General features: G+C 45.8%; 1 protein-coding gene and 1 long non-coding RNA gene across 2 annotated transcripts in view; one reads left to right on the top strand and one right to left on the bottom strand.

The window, feature by feature from the left end:
* The window catches only part of LOC113263985 (uncharacterized), a 389471-nt gene that overhangs the window by 345060 nt on the left and 25243 nt on the right, over positions 1-19168 (bottom strand). The window lies entirely within an intron of this gene.
* The window catches only part of GLRA1 (glycine receptor alpha 1), an 80527-nt gene that overhangs the window by 42674 nt on the left and 18685 nt on the right, over positions 1-19168 (top strand). The window contains exons 4-5 of the mRNA XM_044388531.2: positions 14940-15163; positions 18107-18189. Coding sequence (XP_044244466.1) covers positions 14940-15163; positions 18107-18189 — 307 coding nt within the window. The remainder of the gene's footprint in view (positions 1-14939; positions 15164-18106; positions 18190-19168) is intronic.

Below are 19168 nucleotides of genomic sequence, written 5' to 3'. Positions count from 1 at the left end.
CCTATCCAACTTAGTCCCCAAGTCTGGCCTTGTTTGTAGATATTAAGGAGCAATGGACAGAATTCTGACCCAGAAATCAAGAGACGGGGAATTGAGTTCTAACTCTACCACCATTTCATGCCATGGAGACTCAGTCCCTGCGAGGTATCTGGCTCCAAGAAGGTGTGTAGAACACATGAGTAACAGGTATGAAAGCCTTTCATGAATGCTATAGAAAGGTAAAGGATTGCTGACTGCTGAACCAATCAGCCAGGGACTCCAATACATAAGCCTAAGGAGATGCCTTCTTGGGTTTTCTTCTTCTGTTGCCTGTTTATTCATTTATGCTTTCCACCTCCATTTATTAAGGTCCTATACATGTTGAACATGGCATTAAACTCTAGGAACAGAGTTCTGTTTTATTCATATTAATCTGGGCTTTCCTACTGCAACAAACAACCCCCCAAACTCAAAGTCTTAAAAGAGCAAAGATTGATTTACCACTCATCTCAAGTCTGCTACAGATCCAGGGGGCTCTCCAAGACTACTGTCCTCCATGTTGTGGCTGAGCACTGCATCTCCATATCAATATGTGATTTCACACTTGCCAGGCAAGGGAAGGAAGCGCTGAAGGCTTAAGCACCAGCAAGTCAACGCTTTCTTCCCAGAGGTGACATTCACCACATCTGCTCATACCTCACTCCAAAGGAAGTCGCGTGGCCCTGCCTAGAGAAAAGTATGATCCCCCCACGTCCTCAGGAGTAAACGGGAATACTAGGTCTCTGCTTTCTCTACTGGAGATGGCGAACAAAACCAAAGGTGACAACACAGTGTGATGAGAGAGATCACAGAGGTTTGCCCAGGACACTCCTTATCCTGCAGGGCTCAGCTCAGATATCTCTTCAGGGGGCTCTTTTCTGACTCCTTATCTAAAAATGACCCCCCTTTATTGGAAGGGGGTTCTTGTCTCTCTCAATCGTCTCCATATATCCAGTGCCCAACACATTGCCTAAACCATAGGAGCTCAATCAATATTCGAAAAGAATTAACCTTGGAGGTCCTCTAGTTGAATCTCTGCCACAAACATTGTGGCCAAGCAGTTTCTGCTTGTATACCTCCAGAGACAGGGAGCTCCCTATCTCTCAAGGCAGCCCATTCAACCTTTGGAAAACTCTGAAATCGCCATTTACTTCATTTTGCTCCTAGGGCCACAGAGAACCAGTCTATTCACCTGACAGCCCTTCCAATAACTGAGGTCAGTCCTCTTGCCCCCTGCCCACTCCTGGCCTCTTCCACCATCCCCCCTGGCACCCAGTCCCCTTACCATCATGGTGCTCGCCGAGCATATCCAGGGCCATCGACTTCCATCTTGAGATGAAAGGCCAAAAAAATGAACCCCAGCCCCCAGGAGTGCTCAGAGTGGAGCAAGGTGAGGCCACTGCCATCCCAATTCTGGATTAGTGGGCTTCAAAGCATTGCTTCTAACAGCAGCTCAGTTCAGTTTTATTTTTTTTAATGTTTTTTTATTATATTATGTCAGTCACCATACAGTACATCCCTGGTTTCTGATGTAAAATTCAATGATTCATTAGTTGCGTATAACACCCAGTGCACCATGCAATACGTGCCCTCCTTACTACCCATCACCAGTCTATCCCATTCCCCCACCCCCCTTCCCTCTGAAGCCCTCAGTTTGTTTCTCATAGTCCATAGTCTCTCATGCTTCATTCCCCCTTCTGATTACCCCCCTTTCTTTTTCCCTTTCTTCTCCTACTGATCTTCCTAGTTCTTATGTTCCATAGATGAGAGAAATCATATGATAATTGTCGTTCTCTGCTTGACTTATTTCACTTAGCATTATCTCCTCCAGTGCCGTCCATGTTGCAGCAAATGTTGAGAACTCGTTCTTTCTGAGAGCTGAGTAATATTCCATTGTGTATATGGACCACAACTTCTTAATCCAGTCATCTGTTGAAGGGCATCTGGGTTCCTTCCACAATTTAGCTATTGTGGACAATGCTGCTATGAACATTGGGGTGCATATGGCCCTTCTCTTCACTACATCTGTATCTTTGGGGTAAATACCCAGTAGTGCAATGGCTAGGTCGTAGGGTAGCTAATTTTTAACTTTTTAAGGGACCTCCACACTGTTTTCCAGAGTGGCTGTACCAACTTGCATTCCCACCAACAATGTAGGAGGGATCCCCTTTCTCCACATCCTCTCCAGAAATTTTTGTTTCTTGCCTTGTCAATTTTTGCCATTCTAACTGGCGTAAGGTGGTATCTTAGTGTGGTTTTGATTTGAATTTCCCTGATGGCTAATGATTGAAGCTCGTTCTTTGAGAGAATCAATAAAATTGACAGACCGCTGGCAAGACTTATCCAAAAGAATAGAGAAAGGACCCAAATTAATAAAATTATGAATGAAAAAGGAGAGGTCACAACCCACACCAATGAAATTGGAAGGATTATTAGAAACTTTTATCAACAGCTTTATGCCAATAAATTAAGCAATCTGGAAGAGATGGAGGCCTTCCTGGAAACCTATAAACTACCAAGACTGAAACAGGAAGAAATTGATTTTTTAAACAGGCCAATTAATTATGAAGAGATTGAGTCAGTGATAAACAACCTTCCAAAAAACAAAACTCCAGGCCCGGATGGTTTTCCTGGGGAATTCTACCAAACATTCAAAGAAGAAATAATACCTGTTCTCCTAAAGCTATTTCAAAAAATAGAAACAGAAGGAAAGCTACCAAACTCATTCTATGAGCCCAATATTACCTTGATCCCCAAACCAGGCAAAGACCCCATCAAAAAGGAGAATTACAGACCGATTTCCCTAATGAATATGGACGCCAAAATCCTCAACAAGATCCTGGCTAATAGAATCCAACAGTATATTAAAAGGATTATCCATCATGACCAAGTGGGATTCATCCCTGGGATGCAAGCATGGTTCAACATTCGCAAATCGATCGGTGTCTTAGATTTTATCCAGAAAGAAAAATTCAAAAATCATATGATTCTCTCAATAGATGCAGAAAAAGCATTTGACAAAATACAGCATCCTTTCCTGATTAAAACCCTTCAGAGTGTAGGGATAGAGGGTACATTCCTCAATCTCATAAAAGCCATCTATGAAAAGCCTACAGCAAATATCATTCTCGATGGGGAAAAGCTGGAAGCCTTTCCCTTAAGATCAGGAACACGACAAGGATGCCCACTCTCGCCACTGTTATTCAACATAGTACTAGAAGTCCTTGCAACAGCAATCAGACAACAAAAAGGGATAAAAGGTATCCAAATCGGCAAAGAAGAAGTCAAACTGTCTCTCTTCGCAGATGACATGATACTCTATATGGAAAACCCAAAAGAATCCACTCCCAAATTATTAAAAGTTATAGAGCAATTCAGTAATGTGGCGGGATACAAAATCAATGCTCAGAAATCAGCTGCATTTCTATACACGAATAATGAGACTGAAGAAAGAGAAATTAGGGAATCCATCCCATTTACAATAGCACCAAAAACCATACGTTACCTTGAAATTAACTTAACCCGAGACGTAAAGGATCTACATTCTAGAAACTATAAATCACTCTTGAAAGACATTGAGGAAGACACAAAAAGATGGAAAAATATTCCACACTCATGGATCGGAAGAATTAACATAGTTAAAATGTCCATGCTACCCAGAGCAATCTACGCTTTCAATGCTATCCCGATCAGTTCAGTTTTAAGCTAAATCTTATGTAGCACTTCGACAAAGTGATTAAACAAAACAAAACCAGGTTATTCTGGATGAAGTGGAGCAGAGGCCCGGAATCTCATTCCCTTGGTTTTTCCCTCAATCCCTGCCTCCCCAAGGCCACCCCAGGGAACCTCCTCAGAACCCTAAAATCATTTCTATGCATGTCACTTCAAAGACATTTCCTGTTAGGTAGCCATGTCCCAGTGTTGACTCACACTATGCTACGACAGCTGAACTCTGGAACATTTGTTTAAGTACATGAGTAACAGATGAAAACAAGCTTTTGTAGTAAGTCCAATAAAAAAGAAAAGAGAGAAAGAAAACAGGAATGCCCCCTGCTTCCCTCCCCTAATTCCCACTGTCCTATCCTGAGTTAAGCACTACAGAGAAACAAGTCATGTACATCTTACTACCTTGCTCAATCGTGCATACATTTACGTACATATGCACAACTGTTGTATGAATAGGACTGTGCTCTTTCCCTTCCCACCGTGTCTTGGAGTTTCTCCCCATCACTACATACTGGTCTAACTCATTCCTAGTTCTCTGCACAATGCCGACTTGCAACGTAAGAGGTGGTTATTATTACCACATGCCAGATATGGCACATAATTTTCATCGGGTTCCAAGCTTTATGGCCTACCTGTAAAATCCCATGCCCCATGGGGCACCTGGGTGGCTCAGTCAGTTAAGTGCCCAACTCTTGATTTCGGCTCAGGTTATGATCTCAGGGTTGTAAGGTGGAGCCCTGAATCATATGGGGCTCCATACTCGGTGGGGAGTCTGCTTGACATTCTCTCTCTTCCTCTGCCCCTCCCCCTGCACTCTCTCTCTCCCTCTCAAATAAATAAATAAATAAATCTTTAAAAGCTAAAATCCCATGCTCAGGACAGGCCATCGTTCTGTGGTATTGAACCACTTTTCTCAGGACACCTGGGCAGCTCAGTCGGTTAAGGGTCTGCCTTTGGCTCAGGCCATGATCCCAGGGTCCTGGGATGGGGTCCCGTGACAGGCTCCCTGCTCATCGGGGAGCCTGCTTCTCCCTCTTCCTTTGCCCCTCCGTCTGCTTGTGCTCTCTCTCTCTCTCTCAAATAAATAAGATTTTTAAAAAACAAAAACACTCTTTTCCTGATGGACCTTTGACATTTATGCAGCTTTTTACTATTAAAAACAATGCCACAAAGAGTATTCTCGTACATAACTCTGCACGTTTCCTCAGGATATGTTCCAGAAGCAGAATGACTTGATCAAAGGACATGCAACTTTTTGGTGATTTTGACAGACACATTGCCCAGCTCACTTCCAAAGAAGCTTCTAATTTACTGTCCCCACAAAAGTGTTCATCTCTCTTTATCCTTGCCAACCCAAGATATTATCAAGCCTTTTCATTTTACCAAATGGGAGTTTTTTTTAATGGTATCTCATTGTCATTTTTAATTTTCACTCCAGACTTCTAGTGAATTTGAGCATCTTTGCATATTCTTTGCATACTGGGCATTATCAATAATATTATAGGTTTCCCTTTTTAATGTACCTCCTTAATACAGTTGGTTTCACTTTTCTATAAAGTATTTGGTGGTGGGTTCAACTCTATTTCTCTCTGATTAGATAGTAATTTTCCCGTCATTATTCTTAAGTGGTCAGTATTTCTCTACTGTGAAATGCTTTCCTTCTCATAAACTAAATCCCCATATAGACCTAGGCCTGTTTCCAGTCTCAGGGTGTTGTTCTGTTGCTCTATTTGTCTGTTTCTGCACCAATACCACACTATTTTAATTACTATGGCTTAAGGTTATGTTTCTATGTCTAGTAGAAAAAATTCTCTGTTGTTCTTCTTTTATGATTTTCCCTTCCATATGAACTTTAGACTCAGCTTGTTGATTCTTCTTTTATGATTGTTCTTTTATGTTGTTCTTCTTTTATGATTTTCCCTTCCATATGAACTTTAGAATCAGCTTGTTGAGGCTAATAAAAATCGCCTCAGGTTTTTGTTGGAATTGCATTGCATTTATAGATTAATTTGGGTGGAACTGACATCTTTACAATATTATATAAACCATGGTACGTCTCCCCATTTATCTAGGTATCCCTTTATGACTTTCAGTAAAGTTTTAGAATTTGGGGGGTTTTTCCTAAGTATCTATGAGTCACATATTTCTTATTAGGTTTATTCGTGGACATTTTGTGAGGTTGGCTGCTATTTTAGATGAGATCCTTTTTGTTGTTGTTGCTTTTTTCCATTACACTTTCAGTCTTTCTACATAGCTAATGCTAGGTCATTTTTTATACTCTTGGGTTTGGGGGATCCAAGAGAAAGTCTATTAAATGTCTTCCAATTAGATACGGCTCAGCACTCCCCAAAACCTTGGTAAACTGAATATTAAAAGAAGGCCAAGGAGAGAAGGCTCATAAATGCCATTAGAGTCTGTTACAGACAGAAAACAGGGCAGGATGCCTCTCTCCCAGCACACCACCGAGGGGGGCATTGCAATCGGGAATTTAGGACAGCTCAGAGTTGGCTCCCTATCATTGAATTCAGAAAGGCTGACTCATGACAATCAAACCCACAAAAGACTGAAGTGGGTAAATAAGACTGCCACGTTATTTAATTTACAGTGGGGCTTTCCACTCAAGTAATAAGAATGCTCATGTCCTCCATGAAAGCACTCCCTTGCCACTCTTTGAATATTGGGGAAGCCAATCAGGAGTCCCATTAGACATACGTGGAACTGGAGGAAAAGAAGACAGACAGTCTCAAGGGAAATTTCATCCAGGCCAGAAAGAGATCTAAGAAAGCATCCCTGCCTCACCACACAGAAACCCTCTCTGCAAGATTGAAAATGTTGGTGTTCCCCCCTCCACATGATGCTAGATTACCAGTTGCCAAACTCCTGCTCCTCAAACACCCTTTCTCATACTACCGAATGAGTATCTCCCATATGTTTATAAAACCGTTCTCTAAATGAGACAGAGTACAGTAAATTAGGGTTCCAGTTATTAAATTACAAGCACAGTCCTGTCCTAAATCATCAGGATTACACGTGGGACATTGTGACTGATGCTGGGCCTTGCCAAACTCCTCTACCGAAAATTCTTCTCTACTGTTAGTTTATCCCACACAGAGCAACCTGGTTCCCATATTTCCAAATGTGCTAGCGGCATGTCTCACCACTGCGCCCCATGCTGCCAACACTGTCCTCCTTCCTCTTTCCAGCTTAATATCCACCCCCAATTTGCACCCTTTGGCAACCAGTTATGATGCCACCTCGCTGTTTAATATCCCAATTCAAAGTTCTCCACCTGCTACTGACTATAAGGATATGCATGAGCCAACCTGTCACGTGGGCTCAGTGGCATCCCAGTATACTACATCTACTATATTTCTTTCACCTACCCATGTAGGAACTTGGTTTAAAAAAAAAAAAAAAAAAGGAACTGAGAGGAAGCATGCAATCATGAAAAGAACGTGAAATTAGGAGCCAAACAGTCCTGGATTCATATCCCTGTTCTAGCACTGACTAGCTATGCAAGCATAGGCCAGACATTTAACCTCTATTTGACCTCTCTGCATTTCAGTTTCCTCCCCTGTAAAATGAGGATAAGAATACCCAATGTGCTAGGTTGATGAAAGGTTTAGAGATACAATGCATATAAAGTTCTAGCAAATGCTAGACTCCCAATAAAAGTAGCTGCTATTAGCATTTTTATGTAATTATTAAACTCACGCTGTGTTTTAGTGATCCCCTAAAGACAAACAAAGATGCTTAGCTTCACTGGTCCAAACCATCTACAGTTCTTTACAATACATGTGTCTCTGGTTGCATAGGATCCGAATGAGAATGCACCAGGCAGGTGGTGACTTGGGAGAGGTTCAAGCCACAGAGCCGGCATCTGGAGCCAAGGAGTCAATGGGTCGGGATCTGGGGAGTCTGCCAGCACCAGACTTGAGTGTAGAGTGGACGATGGGTCAAATGTAAGGGTCACATCAGGAATGAGGTAGGAGCCCTAGTGGACTGCTGGACCCGGGGCAGAAGCTTTGGGTCTGTTGCCCCTTTTAATACTTCCTGATATTTGCGGGTATCTGCGAACCACAGCCACAGGCAGCATCCGATGGCATTAAGGTGTCCTGAAACTCTCACTCGGGGCAATGCTAGGAGATCCTGGGCAGTGTAGTCTAGGACTTAAGTGCGTGGGCTCTGGCGTGAGCGTCTTGGGTCCAGATGTCAGCTTCGGCACTTATTCGCTGTGTGATGGCAGAAACAGTACTTTCACCTCTGTGTGCCTTGATTTATCCAACTGTAAAATGGGAATGATAATAGAACCTACATCACAGGATTATTATGAAGATAAAATAACACACATCACGCTCTTGGCATCATTCCTTACATGTGGCAAAGTCTCAGTCTCCAATATTAGTATTATTTGCACCATTGTTATCAATTCTGGATCTACCAGTAATGCGTGGTGGGAGCTTGAGACTTCAGGGCTTTAGTTTCCACATCTGTCCAGTGGGGAGAAGAATCTTCTCTTCATGCCAAATGTCATAGAACAGAATTACAGTGAGGGGCGCCTGGGTGGCACAGTGGTTAAGCGTCTGCCTTCGGCTCAGGGCGTGATCCCGGCGTTATGGGATCGAGCCCCACATCAGGCTCCTCCGCTATGAGCCTGCTTCTTCCTCTCCCACTCCCCCTGCTTGTGTTCCCTCTCTCGCTGGCTGTCTCTATACCTCTGTCAAATAAATAAATAAAATCTTAAAAAAAAAAAAAAAAGAACAGAATTACAGTGAGGGTGTCTGAAGGGTAAAAAGCAGAAACTAAAGAGGATGCATTATTAATAAAAAGAAGCCAATGCCGTGTACTACTTAAAAGCAGACTTTGGAGTCAGCCAGTCTTGGATTCACGCCTCGGCTCAGTCACTAACTTTACACAAAGCCCTTGATATCCCCAGGTCTCAGTTTGTCTGTAAAATGGCATTACTGTGAGAATTTGGAGAGAGTGTTCACTAAAGCTCTGAGCACAGGACCTCGCACTTGGTCAGAATTTCGTAAACTCTGCAGGTACCAATGAGCCAGGTCCTTACTCTCACAGAACTGGGGACCGCTGGGGTTGACTTGTCTGACAAAGTCTATGACTTTGGTTCCACAGTGCTTCTCAGAGGTCTGAGGAAGTGCTTGAAGGGCAGCAGATGGGAAAGGAAGCAGCAGCTCATGAACCAAGCCTGGGCATCTTCTACTCTGATGCCCCTGGTCCCTGGCTTTCAGCAGACTGGTCCAGCTCTCATGCTAATCCCAAATTCCATCAGAGCCAAGTTCACATTCGAGCTTCTCCAAAGAGAGCAGAGCCTGCTCAATGGCACCTTCAACTTGGTTCTCCTTCTCCTGCCCTCAAAGGTGTACAAGGAGATAGAAAAGAAGTGGGATGGGGTCAAGATGTCTGTATGCAAGTCCCACCTTAGTCACTGAATTGCTGTGTGGCCCAGGGAGAGTCCCTTTCCCTCTCTGGGCCATGTGTAAAATGAAAAAGTTGAGACAGAATTCTCCAAAGGTTCTTTCTAACTGTAATGTTTGACGATGGTGGTGATGATTCTCTCTTCTACCCCACTCTCCATTCCTACTGGCCCATATTGGACTGCCACAAATGCCTCAAAGCAGGGCTCCCTGTTCCTGTTTCTCTGACTTCCAAGACTTCATGGTCATTCCTGGCATACCTTCCTGAAGTCAAACAGAGATATTGCTCCACGGCTTAAGACCCCAGCGGTGCCCAACTGACTACACAATAAAATCCAAACCCCTTGGTTTGGCAGTTAAAGATATCCAAACCCCTTGGTTTGGCAGTTAAAGATATCCACAGTCTCAAATCAAACCATTTCACAGCCTTATCACAGCAGAGGAGTTGAGAGCATGAACTTGTATAATCAGACAAACCAGATCTGAATTCCAACCTTACTGATTACTGTGTAAGTCCGGACAAATTACTTAACCTCTCTGAATCTTTGTCTATAACTTAAGTTGAAAATACCTGTTATAGGATTGTTTTAAAGATAAAATGAGATGAAATGTGTGGCATGCTTAGCACAATGCCTAGAACACAGTAGGTCCTCAATAAGGGGGAACTTTTATTACTTATACAGCTAGTGGTTGAGTGAAGCCGAACGGTCTGAATGCCCCTACCTCCACACCTCTGCCTGTGCTCTTCCTTCTACATGAGATCCCTTTGACCTGCAACTATATACATCCCAATCTAAACACTCCAAGGCCACACCCCAGTCCTCAAGTCCCGTCCTGCTCTGAGCCTGACTCCTCACCTCTGGACTTCTCACACATCCCTGGCCTCCCTTCCAGCTGAAATTAGGTAGAGTTCCCGTCTCAGAGCAACACCAGACCTAGAGATGCTAACTTCAGTAGGACGGAGCAAACTGAAAGGGGCTATTTCCAATGTCACGTTCTCCCTGAAAGCTGTTCCAGATTCATCCAGCCTGGCTGGAAATGATCTCAATGGCTTGAGAGCAATATCTAATAGCAAAGTTTTAGAACCCCTTAGACCTCTATCCCTGTCAGTTTTGTATGGTAGATATTTGTGTCCATATCTCGCCTCACCTGCTAGACAATTTGAACTGTCTGAGGGTATTAATCAAGACCTTATGCCCCCATCCTCACCATTCCAGGCCTAATATATGTTTATAGAGTAGAAATGAGTGTAGAGAAGAGACACCCCTTGAGAGCCGGAATGCTAGGACCTAGGAAGGTCTAGGAATCTTGTTTTTTATCCAGGGCTTGGGCGCTGTCTCTTGGCTCTGATTGCAATGGTAACAACATCCTGCCCACCTACATCCCCTTCTCACCACCACGCTCACGCGGGCTCTTTCCTACTAAAACACTCCATGCTTCCTCTTTTGCCACAGTACAGAGTTTTGAGGAGTTTACTGGAAAAGGTTAGAATCTGAAATTAGACACGGTGGCGGTGGCAGCAGGGGGCAGATCCCACTGCAGGTGGTACACAGGAAGCCGCCAATACTGTTTACTGAATGACAGAATGAGCGAATGAAGGGATTACTGCTCTCCCTTGGTCTTAGAAGCAAGGCGGTTGCCCAGTTACCGGAAAGCAGGCCATCAGGGACTCTCACAGGGAGGATGGGTGAGTTGATGGTAAAGACGACTGAGCTGGAGCTCTGGAAATCCCTCCCACCTCAGACTTCGATGGGCCACCCTGGAGAGCTAGAGCCCTGGAAGCCAACTGCCGGAGCTGGAACCGGAGGTTCTAGGGTGGAGAACTCAAACGTAGTTCCTCTGGCCCCCGAACCTGAACAGGGCCCCTGGCATGTCAAGCACAGACCAGTGTGATTGCAGGGCTAAGGAAGCAAAACAGCCTTTGGCTCTCAGCCTAGTACACCAATTACATCGATCTCCTCCAAACTGCATTTCCTACTGCTGTTTCCCAACCAGAGAGGAGGAAATCGATGCAACAGCTTGTTTGGGCAGCAGCTGCTGCGGGGCAGAGCGGGGGCTGCCGGGAGGAGGAGTCAAGCTGCCCGAGGACACCAAATACATGGTCCGGGTCTCCGGCTCTCACTTTTCATTAGCCATTTCATTGAGACCCTACGGCTTTTATTTGGTTTTTCTTCTTTTAAGGGATATGCCTTTACCTTTTTTACCATCAACATGCATTTACTTTTATAATAAGAAAAAATACAATACTTTAAAAATATCAGTTATAAAATGCAAATGTCATAATGCCCTCCCCTAGTTAAAATTCTTCGAAAGCTCCACATGCCTCTCAGGATGAAGTCCAAATTCCTCAGGACAGTTAGCAAGGCCCTGCAAGCATCCTCCCCTGACTCAGCTCCTTGCTCTTCTTTCCGAAGGGCCACGCCCTCCTTTGCTGCTAGGCCTTCCAAAATGCAGCTCCTACTGCCCCAAAGCGCTTGTCCTCTTTAGCTCAACTATATTTGGTCTCACCTTAAATATCACTTCTGGAGCCTTCCCTGACCACTAGTCCCCAGTCTAGCCGGAGCGCCTGTCTTCTGCACCTCCCTGGCACGCTGTACTTAATCCCCATGGGAGCCCTTGTCTCCGTGTGGTATCAACATTACGCTTGGGCTCTGTGGTTGCAAGAATGTGTCTCTCTTGGTCTCAGCAGATCCCCCAGTGCCTAGATCAGTGCCTGGCACTCAGTGGATGCTCAGTTAACTGTGCCCGGAAAAATTAAACTAGTAACAATTAGTTATTCAGTTCGGAAGGGTTCTCATCTAACTAACTCCCTTTAACACTAGAGAAGAAAATTCAGGTTCCAATCGTAGGTCCTTTACTGAATTGCTCTGTGACCTTAGAAAATGCCTTCCCTCTCTAGGTCTCTGTCTCTCCACTCTAAATGAGGAAAGCTGTTCCTGCTCGAACTTTTTCTGGCTTTGCCTCCTCCTCCTTCTGGGTGTTGGGTAGCTCCTCGGTGCACTGACTGGGGGGGAAGGTGAGATGGTGCAGGAGAAATGTAAGGTCGGGTTCATCCTCTCAACCTGTTGCGGATCAAGTGGAGAAGATAAGACACACGCAGTGCTAAATGACATGTTTCCAGGGATTCTCTTTTGCTAGGAGATCAGAAAAGGAAGAGGCCATGGAAGCCTGGGGGCATCGAGGCTCCTGCGGGAGACAGCACTTAAGCTGAGCAGGCAGAATTCACGGAGGCAGTGAGGACGAGAGAGGAGTATCCCTGGCGCACAACTGGCTACCCGCCTCTGTGGGACAGAACAGTGGGTGGGGCTGACATGCCCTCAGAGCCCAGCCCTGCCACTTACTAGCTCTGGGCCTTGGACAAGTTCCACAACCTTTCCAAACCTCAGGCCCCTTCCCCTCACTATGGGAACTTGGATGTCTAGCTTGCAGGGGTTTTGCAAGGATTAAATATGTGTGACAGTATCTAGAACAGCGCCTGGTGCCTAACAGACCATTTTAAGAAACGCCACTCTCTTTCCTTCCTTCCAGCCACATAAACAGGATTGACATGTCACTGGCAAGAATCTCGAAAGTGCAGCTGGGGTTTGGGGACTGGAGGCTTTTCCTGCCCAACCACTCATAGTCTGTTTCCTCTGACATGATTTGCCCAGTGTCCCATCACACACGCAAATACACGCACATAAACAAATGCACACACTTCACATAAAATCCAAGAGAGAAAGAGAGGCTACTTCTTAATTTCCTGATCAGAGGAGGCCAGATTGGGAGCTGTCCATTACCGTCAGCAGGAAAAACAAACTATCAACATCCAGGTCTGGCCTAGAGTTCCCCCTCTACCATGGGACTTATAAGACATGAGATTATGAGATCAAATGTCATTTTCTATGGGGCTTGAGGGAGAGGCTTCAATTAAATTATAGAACGATCCTATAAAATACCTTGGAACACTTTATGAAGCTATTGATATTTCTGGAGGCAAACAGAATGAGGCATGTACTATGGGAGGAACTGGCAGAGGTGAGGGTGAGGGTGACGAGAAGGGTCGTTTGTTTTAGTCCATCCCTGCTGATGACAGATCAAGAGTGATTAGGAAAAGAAAATGTAGCATGATCTCATTTCTCCAGCACCTTCAGGGAAAGCAGCAGCAGGTGCTCCTGTGTGGAGATTATTCCTGGAAGGACAGCATTCAGAGCTGGACTTGAACCGAGGTTATTAATCTTTTGGGGAACTATACACCCTTTTGAGAATCCAACATAGACAGCCATGTTCTTCTTCCTGGGAAAACACAAATAAACCCCAAATTCTACTTGCAGTATCGTAATATTCATGGGTCCCAGGTTTACAGTGCCTCCTTGACAAAACTAAAAACATTTCTTCACGGAAATATTTCTTAACTTCCTGACCCACTTTCCTGGCACGAAGAACCACCCAGACCATGAACTGCTTCTCGGGCTGTGATTGGTTGCTGAATGGACTCTTTCAGAAATCCCAGGACCAGTTGAACAAATCCTCAACTAGGAGTCAGGATTCTTGCACTCCAGAACCAACTCTGACCTGCCTTTTTTAGAGTGATACTGGGTCAGTCTTAACTCTCTGGACTTCAGTTTCTGCATCCAGAAAAGAAACGAAGGTGCGGGGCGGGGAGAGGGAATTTCAGCTAGGATGGCAATTCCTAACATGCATCATGTACAAAATGCAAGACTTCCGTGCCCAAAATAAATCAGGGAAATGTATACTCTATTCCCCTCTTGGAGATACATACAAATAATTAGCATACATACAAATAATTAAGGTCTCCGAGAAGTCCCACAATAAATAATCAGTTGCATTTGGTTTAGTGGAACATTTCCCTAATCAGTTCAATCATGACTTTGGTTTTCAGCAGAATAGCCACACTACAGGCCCATCAGAGAGGCATTAGACTTAGCACTGAGTTTAGAACCCAGTCAGATGTGACTCTACAACATCTATGAATCCTCCCCCGGGGCGCCTGGCTGGCTCCATCGGCAGAGCATGCAACTCTTGAACTCGAGGGCATGAGTTCAAGCCCCACGTTGAGTGGTGAGCTTGCATTAGAAAAAAAAAAATTAAAAAGAAAATCCTCTCCAAACAAGTAAGTCAGCATGTGTGATAGAAGGTTGCAGAAGGCTGGGATTGAAACAGAGTGGTATGAACCCCAGGACTAGCAGGAGCACCTCGGAATTCACTCGTCCTTCCTTCACCACTTGGGAATTAATTGTTCTCTTCAGGCAGAACGGTCTGAATGCTCAAACAGCAGATTTTAGCCTCTCCTTTTGCTCCGTCAGTCTATCTGGAATAGTGATTCTCAAACTTTCCTGTGCATGGGAATTGCTGTCCTGACAGCCTCGATAATAAAAAGGGGGACTTCAACTTTATCTGTAATGTGCTATTTCTCTTGTCAAAAAAATGAAGCAAATGTGACGAAGTGTCAACAGGGTGAAAACAGGTGTTTATTATGTCAGGTGGAGCTTTATTTTTAAAATTTTTCAAAAGAATACCATTTAAATAATCTCAGTTCAGAGCTGAATATACTTAATAGGGCATTGAGAGGATGTTCAGCGATGACGCCCCTGACTTTTTTCCTGAGGCACAGACTTCATGTCTCACCCACAGAAGATGCAACCATACTCAGAATTCTCCAGAAGGGACTTTGGGGAGCACTGAATGAAAGCACCCAGGCCCTCCGAGAGTTGGCATCCCAGGGCCTAACCTGACTACCTCCTTACCTCCTGGCTATAGGACTATAGGGTCAACATCTTCCTGCGGCAACAGTGGAACGACCCCCGGCTGGCCTACAATGAATACCCAGATGACTCCCTGGACCTGGACCCATCCATGTTGGATTCCATCTGGAAACCTGACCTGTTCTTCGCCAACGAGAAGGGGGCCCACTTCCACGAGATCACCACCGACAACAAGCTGCTGAGGATCTCCCGGAACGGAAATGTCCTCTACAGCATCAGGTAAGCTCCACACCATTCACCCCCGCCATCCTCCTCAGGGTGCACCTGGTCCCACGGACTTCAGGGAGCAGACGCTACGAGGTGGGCCCAGCAGGGCTGCACAGGCCCGGACAAGGGCAACCTCACACCTCTGCATGGTTCTGTAAATTATACTCACGGAGTAAGAATAACACACGGGGCAAATTCCTAGGGGTGAGCGGTTTGTTATAACCAGGGGAACCGAGGAAGCATCTTAGAGACAGAAGGGCTGAAGTTAGGCCCCTAACCTTACCCAGCATTGCAATAAAACAAGAAGGGAAAAGAGAATTCAAAGACAGTGCTCAGCAGCAGGGGTGTTCAGTTACTCAGGATGAGTAAGTTCTAGAGAGCTGCTGTTCAACATTGTACCTAGAGTTAACAATACTGTATTGTACACATAAACATTTGTTTAAAGGCTAGATCTCATGTTAAATGTTCTTATCACAATTAAAAAACAAAATAGCAGGAGCAAAGGCACAAAGCCTGAAAAGTCATAGCAACTTCAACAAGAATGGGCCTGCCAGGTCTCTCACAGGTACAAACAAGCCAGGCCTGCTCCCTCCCTTTTTCAAACCCGTTCCATCCTCCATACCTTGCACTGAGTCTACGAAGCTGGGACCCCGTTCCCAGATGGGAGGTATCCTACAGAGATACTGGTTAGGGGCAAACTTTCAGAGTTTCCTGCCAACTCTCCCCATGTAATTCCCCATCTCCTCCCCCAAGTCATGGAGAACATGACCAATGCCCATGCTAGATTCTTACATACGTAGCATTCACTGAGAGTTTACGGACTAGGCTGGGTATTTTACATACACTATTTGTAATCCTCCTAACAATCCCATGAAATAGTTTCTATTATGCCCATTTTGCAGATTAGACAGGAAAGATCTGAACATTTAAGTGACTTGCCAAAGTTTCCCCAGCCACCTAGCAGCACCGCCAGATTCCAATTTGTTAATGAGCTTCCCACGCCCACTCAGTGCCTAGCAGAACATCAAACAGCATTCAGTAGGCACTCGTTTGATGAATGAATATGTGTTTATTTCCAAGAGCTTCAAAGGGACACTGGCCCTAAATGACTCCTCCTCCCCCTCCAGGTCTTTGGGGGAATAAATCTCTCTGCTTCCATTAAGAGATGAGCTTTAAGGGGCACCTGGGTGGCTCAGTCAGTTCAGCGCCTGCCTTTGGCTCAGGTCGTGATCCCAAGGTCCTGGGCTCGAGCCCCACATCGGGCTCCCTGCTCATGGGGAGCCTGCTTCTCCCTCTCCTCCCTGCTCATGCTCTCTCTCGCTATCTTTCTCTCTCTCAAATAAATAAATAAAATCTTTAAAAAAAAAAAAAAAAAAAAAGAGATGAGCTTTAAATGTCCAGGCCTATAGGAGAGGTTGCAACCGTCCTAACCTTCAGATGTGACTGGACTCAGGCTGACTCCTGAGAGCAGGCCAGGTGGGAGAAGGGACTTAAGAACCTCAGCAAGGAAAGAAGGCACAGAGGAAGGGATGGCTGGGAGGAGCCAGAGGCAGACGTGGCCTTCCTCACCCTGGAGTCCGTCCTGCGGTGCACACCCAGAAGGAAGGGTGATGGGCTCAGGATGGCCACCAGTGCCCTGACTGGCTGCGGCTGGAGAGGTTACCCTGCTTGGATTTTGCTGCTGCCAGGCTGGTTTGGTATCTCTACAAAGCTAAGCCCCATGCAGCATGACAGAGGGACAAATCAGCAGAAAGTGATGTTCCCAAGGTCATTCAACTTCAGAAAATTAACCTAGTGTGACAGCTGCCCCACTTTGCAGCTTTTATCTTCAGAAATTCAACTCTGTTCACTTTCTCTTCACTTTCCCCCTCCCTCTCCCTTCCCTTTTCCCTCTCTTGCTTCAACCTTGTGCTTAAATGGGGCCCAGATCCAGAGCAGTGGGGGTGAGCTGGAGGGAGGAAGCTGACACAGGGCCGTGCACTCACCATGTACAGCCGAGGTGCCAGTGACCAAATGTCACTAGACCACCACCAGTGAGGTGCTTTCCAGAATAGCAGTGGCGGAAAGTAAACACATGAGCTCAGAACCCAACAGCCAGGAGACATAGTTTTGAATCCTGCCTTCGAGCCATCACACACTGGGTGACCTTGCAGGAGTCCCAACCAAGCCTTCTCTGTACCTCAGTTTTCTCAAATGTCAAATGAAGGAGTTGGCCTGATGATCTAAGCCTCTTTGGGCTCTGAGAGCCTTTCCTCTCTATTCTCTGCAGCAGGTACTCGGATGTGGGCACAGCCTTTCAAGCTGAAGCCTTGCATCCTAGCCTGAACTGGACTTTGCTTCTGTAAGGGGAATCCCTCTGGTTCTAAGGCTCAGCCTCCACAAGGGTTGACAACCCAAAATAGACAGCTCTCCCAGAAGCCTGGGGCACCCACCACTTCCCAACTGACCCTAGCATGAGCCCACAGATGTGAGCCAGCTCTGTTTGGACACCCAGAAGGCAAGGCCCTCTTTAAAATAACGTTTGATGAGTCCAGTGTCTGAAGGGAGGCAGCAAAGAACCACTTGAAGCCCCTGCTACAGGTACACCTGGATGCCTGAGGCCTAGGGCTGCTCAACTTGGAATTTAGCCTCTGCAGAAGAGTAGGGATCAGGGGTAGCTCCAGGCCTCCAGGCCTTTAGGCCACTTGCTGAAGGCAGATGTCTAGAAGCCAGACAGACTCCAAAGAAACCCAGAAGTTTCACTGACTGTGTGACTTTAGGCAACATACTGTATCTCTCTGAGCCTCCATTCCCATATCTGGAATGTAGAAATATACATGTATTATTTCAATAGACACTAGTGCCCTGACCTCCTTGACCACTCTGAGATAACTGATTTTCTGGTAATTACTAGAACAGAGGCACAGCTTCCCTGGTCCGTGGCTCTAGCATCATTCAACTCCCTTCTCTTCTCAGAATCACCCTAACACTGGCCTGCCCCATGGACTTGAAGAATTTCCCCATGGACGTCCAGACATGTATCATGCAACTGGAAAGCTGTGAGTCCCTTGCATGCAGACTTCCCTTTACCCATGGGACCTGCAGAAATTCCCACACAGCTGCTCCTAACTGCTGGACCCAAGAGATGACTGTATGAGCCCAAAATACCAGATGGGGGGGCGGGGCTTTGCTATAGAAAATGCATTGGAAATCTAAGCACCCCTCCCCTTACTGGCTGGCCGAGGCCCAGCTTTGGAGCCAGCAGTATTCTCCCAAGAGGCGCTGTTCCATGTCCCTTGTGAATACGCTCTCCGGGAATGGAGGAAAAAGTGCTTGGATAAGTCATGGTCCTTGAACTCACAGGGATGCTCCCTGCAGCTGGGGAGATAGACAGCTAGCTGCACAAATAGCTCTAACACAGGGCAGCAAGTGGTAAGTGTGTTGCTGGAAGTCCAAATGTTGTGGCCTCCTGGCAGAAAGAGTGCTTCCTTCTGACTGGGAAAGAGAGGGGGCATTGGAGAGGGCTTTATGTAGGAGGTCACAAGTGAACCTACTGGAGGTGGGAGCTGACTTCTTTCACTGCCAACAGAAATAGATCCAATTTAAAACGTAGAATTAAATGGAAGGACATAGAGCTTCCCCATGGACTTGAAAAAGAGGCTGAAAGTACATGTACGGGGCAGAGGATGTAGGCTGCGGGTTTAGGTGGGGCAGCACCTCTGAGGGGAACTGGCGCCAGCCAACTCTGAACCTTGTGTCACCTGACTCAAGAGTCAAGTCCTGGCACAGAGCATCTGACTGGTCTACTTGAGTCTTTATCTAACACCTTGGCTCCCAGCTGATAGTCCCAGAACAGCATTCTATGGAGTTGTTCCCCTGAGGAAGAGCTGCTGTGAGCAGAGGAGGGAGCTTGCAAAGATGGTACGCAGGCCAAATAGCAGATGTGAACTGACTAGTGCCACGGCGGTAGGAGGTGGAGGCGCAAGGACAAGCCAATGTAGGATGGTGGGAGGGGTAGGAAGTGAGGGAGAAGGGCAC

Source organism: Ursus arctos, unplaced genomic scaffold (assembly GCF_023065955.2).
Source record: "Ursus arctos isolate Adak ecotype North America unplaced genomic scaffold, UrsArc2.0 scaffold_15, whole genome shotgun sequence".
Classification (NCBI taxonomy): Eukaryota; Metazoa; Chordata; class Mammalia; order Carnivora; family Ursidae; genus Ursus; species Ursus arctos.
The sequence above is the reverse complement of the archived record's forward strand: the minus strand, read 5'-3'. Positions and strand labels throughout refer to the sequence as shown.